General features: G+C 35.7%; 1 protein-coding gene across 1 annotated transcript in view; it reads right to left on the reverse strand.

Moving 5' to 3' along the window:
* The window catches only part of PJA2 (praja ring finger ubiquitin ligase 2), a 59,374-nt gene that overhangs the window by 34,245 nt on the left and 12,332 nt on the right, over window positions 1–12,797 (reverse strand). The window contains exons 2-4 of the mRNA XM_012473937.3: window positions 5,946–6,063; window positions 4,081–4,281; window positions 1,659–2,709 (exon numbers count right to left, since the gene is read on the reverse strand). Coding sequence (XP_012329360.3) covers window positions 1,659–2,709; window positions 4,081–4,281; window positions 5,946–5,976 — 1,283 coding nt within the window. The 5' untranslated portion in view covers window positions 5,977–6,063. The remainder of the gene's footprint in view (window positions 1–1,658; window positions 2,710–4,080; window positions 4,282–5,945; window positions 6,064–12,797) is intronic.

Raw genomic sequence — 12,797 nt, forward strand, 5'->3', positions numbered from 1 at the left:
ACGTATTTATTTTGCCCAAAATGACAGAGGTACAACCAAATTAAATGATTATCCTTAAAGAAGAAAAGTGTAACTGGGGGAAAAAAAACACAAGAACCTTACATTTTCAAAAAAATAAATTATCAAAGATTATAAGTTTTGCCTTTTTAAACAATCATAACCTAGAGGTGTAATATTAGAGACTCACAATTTAATGCAAAATCTTAGGGCTGAATGTGTTTTGGAATTTTGATATATTTTTCCCAGATTTAGAAATACTACTTAACAATTCCCAGTGGGGTCCACGCCAGTATGCAGTAATCAAATATAATTACATTTCTGCAGCAAAATAAACAAATATTTGAAAAAATACCCTCATTTCAATTCAGATCCAGATCTACTTATCCAGGAAGTTAATATCAGGTCAGGCTTTGTGGCCAATATTTGTTTTTAGAAGTTTGGATACTGAATAAAAGACTGTGGGCTTGAACTAAAAAAAACTTTACCCTTAGCTAAAAAACAGTATATCATACAAAAATTACTTTCTAACCCTTAAAGTTTACAAACTTTGACAGTGCAGCAGAAAGTATATTTTAAATATTTTCTATAATAAATTACACATTCTGTATTATAGTAGCTTAATTCATATGTCCAAAGAAAATCAAATGATTTTATGACATGAAATAAAATGCATTCATATTAAAAATGGTAAATTTCTTCCTTTGTAGTGCTTTCTAGCTAAAAAAAAAAACACCACACAATTATTTCTACTAGCTAATACAATCTTGCAATTGTACTCTAATTTAATACCGTCAGGGGTGCAACTAGCTTACAAGGATTCAGGAAAATCTGGACACTAGGGTAATGGAAATTCAGCAACTGAACAAAGCAATTCTCCATTTTTTTCTTCTTTCTGTTGTCTTATGGTTTGGAAAAAAAAAAGATATAGGTTTGTAAGATGAATCAGAATGCTTATTATAAGTTTTATGTTCTCTTGAAAATTGTACAGTACAGTGATGAACAGTCTCTGGAGTATCTCATTAGGTACTCAAAGTCCAGCTCTACCATGTAGTTGCTCTGTGACCTTAGGAAGTTATTTAACGCTCTGTGCCTCAGTTTCTTTATTTACAAATGAGGGAAATAATGGAACCTACCACAGAGTTGTTAATGAGAATTAAATGCTAAGGAAAAACAAGTAAAAAATAAACTTAATGATAGGAAGAGCCATAGGTAGAACAGATAAAAAGGGAAACAAGTGATATTAGTAACTACTGGCAATGTTAATGAAGTATTACCAATCAATAATTTGTGATATTAATCACTTTAAAAACCCAGACTGGCTTAATGTAAGTTTTTAAAACATACAATAAAAGTTTACCTTACATTTCATTAACTGAAATACCATGAAATAACTAGCACCTCTATCCCTTTATAATAACTAATAATCATTATCTGAACTTACTTTGGTAAACTACTAAAACATCTCAAAAACATGTTTTTGTGAAAAATTCTAGTAAGTAGTTTGCATGTATGGTTAGCATTCAGTAAATGAGAATATTTGGTAAGTCAAAGTGTCTAATTTCCTGATCATACGAAATAGCCCAACCATCAAACATGGTTCTGGAAAGAAACCACTTCATTTACTACACAATCTGACAAAGTACTAGATGTGACCTTACCTATCTTCATCTTTGTCATAGAGTTGGTAATAATCTCCACAGCCATTCCAAAAGGTGTTACCCACTTCTTGCCTTCCTGCCGTGGCTCCACTTTCTGGTGTTATTTGGTTATTTTCTGTTTCCCTTGGTGTAATAATAACTCTTGAGAATGGTGGATCCAAGAACATACAGTCATGCTCTCCATCATATTCTTCACATTTTATTAAGAGGTCATCCGGGCCACTTTCCTCAACTTCCAAAGCCTCCCTCCATCTTTGAACACTTCTTTGTTTTGCCTCATGCCTATTAAAACCTGTTTCTTGGTCCACCTGGCTTGCACTTATCAGTTTTCTAACTTTTGGCCTCACTACCTGTTCAGGAGAACTTCCATGGTTCTTTTCCCTATCATTGGTATTCTGTTCACTACAGACATGCCCTGGAACACAGCCTGCATCTTCAGGTGAATTTTCTGTCTGTCTTTCCTGGCTAGTATTATTTTGCCGTTTCTTTCTAACGACTTCATCTTGAGAAGACCTCTGAATTTCCTGGCTGTTCTGATGGACAAATTCAGTATCACCAGCAGAACTTTTCACGAAAGGTACAGAATCTAACTGTTCAAACTCATCTCTTACTTCACAGTTAAATGAGGGAACTGGTGGTGAAAGACCAGTGTATGCCTCTGCCTCTCTGTTTTCCACCTCAAATGTTGTATTGACTAATGATTCCTGATATCTACTACCTTCCACGACTTCTGCAGAAAGTTGAAGATGGTCATTATCTTCTCCATGTTTGCCATCTGGATCGTAAGAGTCTCTATGAACCAATGCAATTCCATTTTGGACACTTGCATTACAAGCTCCTGAAGTATACTCTCCCTCAGAGTGATTATGAAGATTTGTACTGCTTCCTAAGGTATCCCTGCCTTCCTCACTATGATGTACTGCAGCAAAGGACTGACTGCTCTCAATGGTTTGATTCAATGCTGAACCACAAGTGGGAATTTCTGTTTCACTTTTTTCAAATATAGGTTCGTTGGGTAATGAAGAATCAACTTGATCCAAAGGATTGGAACCTTCATAGAAAACAAAAGAAAATATATTTTGAAGGATTAGTTTAGATAAAATTTTATGTAATAACTATCAGTTAGGTGGAAATCATACCAATTATTACCTACTTGCAAATATGAGTAAACTTATTTACCAAGAGTGCTTCTATGCTCCGTAACAACTGGGAGTGCAGACTAGTTACCCTATGAGTTCATTTATGTCAATGTGTAGCCTTTCACTATCATCTCCCTCACATGTCTTTGGCAATCTTCTGTCTAAATCCTTATACCATAGATAGCTGCAAAATACTTTTTCAAAACCACTCATTAAGAAATTTTAATTGAATAAGACTTTCTTGTCTTTTGGATTTTGTAAAATGATGAAAAAATAAACAAGCCAAGCTAAATTTAGAGATAAAATTAAAAGAAGACAAGTTTTATTGTAGGCTGGGCACAATGACCCACACCTACAATCCCAGCACTTTGGGAGGATGAGGCACCACTTGAGGTCAGGAGTTCGAGACCAGCCTGGGCAACATGGCAAAACTCCATCTCTCCCAAAAAATACAAAAATAAGTCAGGTTTGAAGGTGCATGCCTATAGTCCCAGCTACTTGGGAGGCTGAGGCAGGAGAACCACTTGAACCCATGAGGCAGGGGTTGTGGGCAGTGGAGATCACGCCAGCCTGGATGACAGAGCAAGACTAGGCTCAAAAAAAAAAGAAAGGCCAAGCGCAGTTACTCACACCTGTAATCCCAGCACTTTAAGAAACCAAGGCAGGTGGATCACTTGAGAGGTCAAGAGTTCGAGAGCAGCCTGGCCAATGTGGTGAAACCCTGTCTCTACTAAAAATACAAAAATTAGCTGGGTGTGGTGACACACACCTGTAGTCCCAGCTACTAGGGAGGTTGAGGCATGAGAATCACTTGACCCGGGGAGGCAGAGGTTGCAGTGAGCGGAGATCGCACCACTACACTCCATCGTGGGCAACACAGTATGACTCCATCTCAAAAAAAAAAAAAAAAAAAAAGAAAAAGAAAAGAAAAGTTAATTCAATATAGCATGCAGGGAAAAATGTCCCTACTTCATCCACATTTTTTTAAATTTCAAAAAAATTCTTTTTGATTTAAAAATGATTTTCTTTGGCTGGAGGGTGACAATGTAATCATTACTGTTACAGTTAGTTATATTTTAATGATTAGCTGTATTCTATTTTCTTCTGTTTAAATATATATACCATTAATATTAAATTCAATAAGAATTTCAAAATAAAATTTCTTGATAGGAAGTGTGCTGCACTTATACTTATAGACATGCATAATACCCACCCAAAAATTTAATTACAAGATCAATTCCTATAAAACATTAATAACCTTTAAATAATTATATGTTACACACCTGAGGAATTTTCCTTTGGAACATCATCTAGTTCCAACACTTCATAGTCATCACCAGCCCGACCTAAGCTTCTTTCGTGCCTGGTCATACATGGTTTAAAACTGACATATGCGTGTCTTCTTCCATATCTCCTGCCTGTAATTGTCTGATATCCTCCTGCTGGTTTGGGCCAAGCAGCCTTACCAGATTCCTGGTCCATTGCTGAAAAAAAAGTTAAAAAATTAAAACAGCAACAGCAATGAGCTTTATTCTGGCAACCTGCTGGGGAAAACTACTTCTTTCTGTATGTTATTATTTATCAAATCATATGTTACTGAACATCAGGTGTAACTTACTAGTACTATAAAACATTATTCTTCACACACTAGAAAATTAAACATGAAGTACTATATAATAAGAGTTAGTGGCCTCTTCCCTTCAAAAAATATGTTTTAAAATTTGGTTCCTTTAAGGTATTCCAGATTTTTAAAATTAAACCCACCAAAAATATTTTCCATATGCCAAATTATACTGCCAAAGCTCTTTATGGGTTGGAGATCTTCTAAGTTATATAAAAACTTTTTATATTATAAATACTCAATTACTAGCATATGATATGATTGTAAAATGTATCAATTACTTTAAGAATTAAAACATTTATGTCAAAGATAACAGGTAACCTCTTTAAATGGTATCTGTACCATGATGAATCAACTAGACTACGATAAATATGTTCCAAAGATTAACGTAAGATAAAAACATCCAAAAGGAAACAACAATGAGCCAGGTCAAACACACACTACCCTGCCTTCAAAACTACCATGAATGGTATATGTTATTGTAAGAAAAGCCAACAACATTTAAATAATTTGACTATTAAGTCTTGATGACTGAGGGGTATATAGTAGTAAACAGCAGCAATTTTCACGACATAGTACTTTATTATACACACACACACACACATATATTAAATGTAAGTTTGACTAATCGATTATATATTACATGTACTATGCAAGAACCAAACAAAATATTTTCTCACAGCATATGGTATAGTCAATAAATGGAGCAGTTGCTGGGCGTGGTAGCTCATGCCTGTAATCCCAGTACTTTGGGAGGCTGAGGCAGTTGATCACTTGAGGCCTAGAGTTCTAGATCAGCCTAGCCAACAGGGTAAAACCCTGTCTTTACTAAAACTACAAAAATTAGCCAGGTGTGGTGGCACATGCCTGTAATCCCAGCTACTCAGGAGGCTGAGGCACAAGAATTGCTCAAACCCAGGGGGCGGAGGTTGCAGTGAGCCAAGGTTGCACCAGTACACTCCATGTTGGGTGACAGAGACTCTGTCTCAAAAAAATAAATAGATAAATAAATGAATGAATGAAACAGTTACATATTTTTTTAGTTGCATCAAAATAAGAAATATAATCACTTTCATAAGGAAACAGAAACAAACATGTATTTATAATACATGTACAATATCAAGTGTTACACTTAACCACGTCAGTAACCTTGAGATAGATACAGTATTCTATTTTTAAAATTGAAAAATTAAGGTTAAAATTAAGTGTTAGATAACTTGTCTAATAATTCAATAGTATGATTCCAGAACCAATGCCCTTAACAGTTCTAACAAAAGAATAGTCTCCAAAGTAGAAAGCATAAAGCTTCCCAAGCTAAAGGGGTGTGGAAGAAAATATCAGAATTTCTATTTTTATCTATTTTATATCAAATATTAGAAACTAAGCTTTACAAATATTCAATATATGGCTCAAAACCAGCCTTTAGTAAGACCATATGTCAGATAATAACATGTCACTTATTGGCACTCAAGGTACCCAAAGGGAAAAACATGAAGTGCTCAATGTAGAAGAACTAACTTTCCTTACCTGCTGACTCCTTTTCAGTGTACAGTGACATATATGGCAGTGTCTGTGTGACCAGTTCAGTAGAATTATAGATGTGATTTAGTTTTTATTCAAACTATGGATAAGCCGCAGAAGATTCCTACAAAGAAACAATGAATTAAACAATATATTAATAATAAAAGCACAAAAATAGCAAAACTGATACATCTGCTCCTCCTAGAGAAGCTCTATTAGTCTTATAAGAAAACTTAGAAAAATACAAAGTGATGTGGCCAGGCACGGTGGCACATGCTTGTAATCCACCTTGGATTACAGCACTTTGGCAGGCCAATGCAGGCAAATCACTTTGAGCTCAGGAATTTGAGACCAACCAGGCCAACATGGCGAAACCCCATCTCTACAAGAAAAAAAATTAGCCAGGTGTGGTGGTGCACACCTGCAGTCCCTTAAGAGGCTGAGATGGGAGGATTGCTTGAGCCCAGGACATCAAAGCTGCAGTAGGCTGAGATCATGCCACTGCACTCCAGGCCTGGGTGACAGAGTGAGATCCCATCTCAAAAAATAAATCAATAAAAACAAGAAAAATACAACATGATTTGACAAGCCAATCAAAACCCCTTAGAAATACCAAAATGGCTATTTGAAATACAAATTTGCATCTGCTCTTGATAAACCTTGCCTAAGTATATATCATTCTTAAGACTGTCAATGACAACAACACATACATAATTTATAAGTAAACAAATAAAAATATTAGAAGTACTGACTTGGGTATGTAACCAAACTATTTGGGAGTCTATTACACAGTACTATTGTTGCTTCTCTGTCAAGCATTAAAGTTCCTTTAGCCCTGGAATTGCTAAAAGAAGGTTAACTCTAAGAACACAAACTTAAACATTTTTTAAAAATGTATAATGATTTATAACAATAAACAATTAATGTCTGTAAATAATGGTATTTATTCTTTGCAATAGTCAACTGATTAGATATTTAATCCCAAATACGAACCTACTTTCAATCAGGAAAAGCTACAATTTATCATGGAACAAATACAAAAAGAATTTCTGTTTTGAAATTAATGAATTTATTTACTATTTAAAAAGCAAGTGTTTTTTTTTTTGACAGTTTGGCAAGTTTTTCATTTAAACACCTTATTTATTTAAATATTGAGCTATTGCTAATTGCCTGTCATTAATGCAAATTTATTAGACAACAGCTCTGCAAATGAGTTTAATTGTATACGTTACCTGTCTAATCACGGACAGATATATATTAACATATGTAAGAGTACACACATTCACCCATGTAAGTTATAAATTTTGTGACAAGTTGTGATCCTCTAAAGTATCTGAATCAAAAGAGACTGTTAGCAACAGCTAAAGAGAAAAGGAATATTAAAAAAATAATAATCTTGACATACTGGCAAAAAGACAGGTGCTAATTAACATTGTTTTAATTTTTTAAAATCTGAAATAATCTGAATCTTTACAGATCACAGTACGGTACATGGCAATCTTAAAAGATGACCATGGATTTATGTTCATATAATGAGTATCTTACCCAGTCTTTTCTTTGGAATAAAGCCTTATTCTACCATGTTCCAAGTACGATTTTCAGAGCTAGGGACACAATAATGTACAAAATGGACAAATATTCCTGCCCTCCTAAAATTACAGTATGAGGTATAAACACTAAACAAGTAAGAAACAAATACTTATCTAATATGTTAAATAATAGGTACTTGCAGAGCAAAATAAAACAGAGAGTAAAGAGTTTTGAGGGCTGGGCGCAATGGCTTATCCCTGTAATCCCATCACTTTGGGAGGCGGAGGCCAAGTCAGGAGGATCACTTGAGCCCAGGAGTTTGAGACCAGCCTGGGCAACAAAGCAAGACCCCATCTCTACAAAAAATTTAAAAATTAGCTGGTGAGGTGGCATGTGCCTATAGTCCCAGCTACTTGGGAGGCTAAGATGGGAGGATCCCTTGAGCCCAGGAATTTAAAGTTGCACTGAGCTACAATTGCACCACTGCATTCCAGCCTGGGTGACCGAGTGAGATCCTGTCTTAAGAAAAAAAAAAAATGTTGGGAACACAAATTTAAAATAGCTTGGTTAGGGAAGGCTTCATTTGAGCAAACACCTGAAGTGAGGGGAGAAAATGAGTAAATCTAGGGAAAGAGCATTCTAGGAATAAACAAATGATCCAAAAGTGAGAACTTCCTGAAGTGAGAACTTCCAGAAGTGATCAAGTAAATAGTAAGAAGTCTGGGATGAAATTAGCAAGCAAGTAAGATGAAGTCAGAAAATTAGGAAAAGGGGAGGAGTAAAGCAGAACAAATCAAAGGTCTTTACATACTAATGCAAGAAATGTGAGCAATGTGGAGTTTTTCTTTTCTTTTTTTTCTTATAGACACAGGATTTGGCCATATTGCCCAGGCTGGTCCTGAACTCCTGGACTCAAGCAATCTGCCCACCTCAGCCTCCCAAAGTGCTGGGATTACAGGTGTGAGCCACAGTGGCTGGCTGAAATGTGGATTTTATTCTGAGACAGAAAACCACTGAAGTTCTGAGCAGAGAAGAGACATTATTTGACTTCTGTTTTAATAAGAATGCTCTGGCTACTGTGTTGAACAGCATGAAAGGGAATGAGGTCAAAGACAGGGAGCACTATCACAGAATTATCAAAATAATATTGGCAAGAGATCATAGGTTTTAGACTAGGATTAAAATAAAAGTGGTAAGAAACGACTAGGTTCTGGATATAATGTAAATATCGAGTCAACAAAATTTACTAATACAGGATGTGGAAGAAGGTAAGGAGTTGAGGTTGACTCCAGGATTTATAGACTGGGCAATGGGAAAAATGGAGTTAACTTCAACTAATGTAGGAAAAATTGTCGAAGAGGCAGATTTGAAGAAAATATCTTCAGTTCAGTTCTGGATGAATTAAGTTTGAGATATCTATTAGACATTCAAGAGGAAACATTAAATAGGAGTCGAGTTGACTGAAGAATTATGAGCTGTTAGTATAATTTGGGACTTGTCAGTGTACAGATTATACTAAAACAGGTATGAACTTGGATGAGATCTCTAAGTGTACATAGAGAAGTAAAGTTAAGCTCTGAGAAAATCAAATATGAAGAGGCCAGGGAAAAAGAAGCAGAGATTAAGTATCCCTTTTCCGAAATGCTTGGAACCAGAAATGTTTCAGATTTGGGATTTTTTTCAACTCTTTGAATATCTGCATATACATAATGAGATATCTTGGGGATGAGATCCAAGTCTAAACACAAAATTCACTTGTTTCCTACACATCTAACACACATTGTCTGAAAGTAATTTTATACAATACTTTTAATAACTGGGTGCATGAAACAATGTTCTGTTAGGTACTGATGTGTGGAATGTTACGCTTATGGTGTCATATTGGCAGTAAAAATGTTTCAGATTTTGGGGCCAGGTGCGGTTGCTCACACCTGTAATCCCAATACTTTGAAACGCCAAGGCAAGCAATCACCTGAGGTCAGTGAGACTCTGTCTCAAAAAAAAAAAAAAAAGTTTCAGATTTTGGATTTTTCAAATGTTAAAATTTTTGAATTAGGGATGCTTAACGTGTACCAGAAAAAATAGCACAGAAGCTGGCAAGAAAAAACAAAAATCCTGAAGTATGAATGCCAAGTGAAGAAAGTATTTTAGGTAGAACTGACTGACTGTGTCAAAAAAAAGTATGACGACCTATCACTGACCACTTAGCACAAGGATAATGGTGAATGGCAGCACCTCTGGTAGCATGGTTGGTGCAAATATCTGATTGGAATGCTGTTAAAGAGAGGAAAGGAATTGGAAAGAGTACAGAAATCATGGAAATCACCCTGCTTCTTAAACTTTTCTTTAATGTGATTCCACTTTCCTTCTTAAAGATACTCTTTTCCGAGCTAACATCCTCATCTAAATTCAGTTTACCTGTTTCCAATGGCTATTACTCAGCTATTTCCGTGATAATCTTTTGATTGTACAACCCGTTTAGGTAACTCCACTACTTTGTTTTTGTTCTTGTTTTTCTTTATTGCATTTTAGGTTATGGGGTACATGTGAAGAACATGCAAGATTGTTGCATAGGTACACATGTGGCAGTGTGATTTGCTGCCTTCCTCCCCTTCACCTATATCTGGCATTTCTCCCCATGCTATCCCTCCCCTATTTTCCCCCAACAGACCCCAGTGTATAGTGCTCCCTTCCCTGTGTCCATGCATTCTCATTGTTCAACACCCGTCTATGAGTGAGAACATGCAGTGTTTGATTTTCTGCTCTTGTGTCAGTTTGCTGAGAATGATGGCTCCCAGGTTCATCCATGTCCCTAAAAAGGACACGAACTCATCGTTTTTTATGGCTGCCTAGTATTCCATGGTGTATATGTGTCACATTTTCCCTGTCCAGTCTATCATCGATGGGCATTTGGGTTGGTTCCAGGTCTTTGCTATTGTAAACTGTGCTGCAATGAACATTCCTGTGCATGTGTCCTTATAATACAATGATTTACAATCCTTGGGATATATACCCAGTAATGGGATTGCTGGATCAAATGGAATTTCTATTTCTAGGTCCTTGAGGAATCGCCACACTGTCTTCCACAATGGTTGAACTAATTTACACTCCCACCAACAGTGTAAAAGTGTTCCTATTTCTCCACATCCTCTCCAGCATCTGTTGTCTCCAGATTTTTTAATGAGCGCCATTCTAACTGGTGTGAGATGGTATCTCAATGCAGTTTTGATTTGCATTTCTCAATGACCAGTGATGATGAGCATTTTTTCATGTTTGTTGGCCTCATGTATGTCTTCTTTTGTAAACTGTCTGTTCATATCCTTCGCCCACTTTTGAATGGGCTTGTTTTTTTCTTGCAAATCTGTTTTAGTTCTTTGTAAATTCTGGATATCAGCCCTTCGTCAGATGGGTAAACTGCAAAAATTTTTTCCCATTCTGTTGGTTGCCGATTCACTCTAATGACTGTTTCTTTTGCCGTGCAGAAGCTGTGGAGTTTGATTAGGTCCCATTTGTCTATTTTGGCTTTTGTTGCCAATGCTTCTGGTGTTTTGGTCATGAAGTCCTTGCCTATGCCTATGTCCTGAATGGTTTTGCCTACTTTGAATTTCATGCCTTTATCGTTTTTTTCTCTTTACTGGAAGATCCTCAAATAATGGTTTCAATAAATATATGTAAAAGACAAACCCTGAGTCCTTGGATGTCTGAAAATACTATCTTTCCCTCATACTTTAGTACAGTTCAATACAAAATCATTTTTTCTAAACTCTGAAAGGCACTGTGTCCTACCTGTCAATTGATTTATCCTTCTTTTGCAGAAACACCAAATTTTTCTGTCTGGAGTATTTAGGATCTTGTCTCAATAGCTGGTAATCTATAATTTCACAAAGGCTTGTTTGGGGCAGGCGATTTTTTTAGTTTTTCCTACATAGCATTGGAAGAGCTATTTTGATTAGAGACTCTTGTACATGTCTCAAATATATCTTTTTTTCTTCCTAATTTCTCTTTATTTGGCCCAAATGGATTAATTATTTGTCTCTAAACTTTTCTTTCATATTTTCACTCTACAGACAGGGAATTTCACTCACTTTTACTTCTTTCACTTAGCCTTTCATTATTCTCTGTAATTATCTTTTTAATTTCTTATACTTTCTTATTCTGCGATTCTTTAATAATAGTGGTTCTTGTTTTATGAATATAGACTAGAATCTCTCTGTAGATACTAATTATTTCTATTTAATTTGAGACCTCTATATTCTGTCCATGACAGTGTTATCTCATTTCTATCTCTAAGTATAAAAAACAAGAAAAAAAGCAAATAAGGGAAGATATAAGTAGGGAACAAAGACCATAGCTGAGGTCAGGATTAAAATGATTAATCAGTCTAAATTTATATCTATGGTAAATTGGGAACACAGTTTTTCTATAAATAGACATTTCCTTTGCCGATTAGTTGTTTGCTCCATGTACTATTCACCTAACAACATGTTCATAACAGACTCCTTTCTACTTGGGACAGTTACTTCAAACAATTTGGGGTTTTTAAATACTTCTTACAAATACTAAAAAGAATACATAAATGTGCTGCTAAGAAGTAAAGGAGTGAATCAGGGATGTATTAATTTTAGGTCTCTCAATTATTAACCTAGAAGTCATCACTTTATCATTTTAACTAGGATATTATGCCAGCAGCTCTGGACAGACAATAGGAATAATCTTTAAAAGAATACAAGGAAGAACATGGACATGGGATATACACTTTGCACAGTAAACTAGTGAGTTTAAAGACAAAGGCCTTGTTTAATTTTTATTTAAATATACTTTATCTAGTACATTGTCTGACAGTATATTAAAACAGCTGCTGAACAAATGAACAAAGGAATGAGATAATTCTGTGCTCCTTTCTCTGATGGAAATGTGGTCATATAATGAAAAAAGAGAGCTAACTTTTTGGCACACATGTATTCAAACTTCAACTTCAATATTTAGGCAAGTTAATAAACTGTTCTCAGTATCAGAGCCCTCTCTTGTGATTTGTTTCTAATGAAAACAGTACGATGGATGTGACTGTGTGTGATGTACAAGAATAGGGTAATAAAAGGAATTGTGGCTTCCTCCTTATCTCTCTGCTCACTCTCGCTGGAAGAAACCAGCTGCCACATCATGAGATCATTCAAGTAGACCCATGGAAAGCTCACATGGTAAAATACTGACTGTTCTGACAAAATCCACAAGAAACTAATGTCTTCCAGCAACAGCCACATGGATGAGCCACCTGGAAAGCAGGTATCTCAGCCCTAGCCAAGCCCTCAGATGACTGTAGTCCCAGCC

The sequence above is a fragment of the Aotus nancymaae genome, unplaced genomic scaffold (genome assembly GCF_030222135.1).
Source record: "Aotus nancymaae isolate 86718 unplaced genomic scaffold, 86718_ANA_hifiasm-v0.15.2.pri h1tg000014l, whole genome shotgun sequence".
Lineage (NCBI taxonomy): Eukaryota > Metazoa > Chordata > Mammalia > Primates > Aotidae > Aotus > Aotus nancymaae.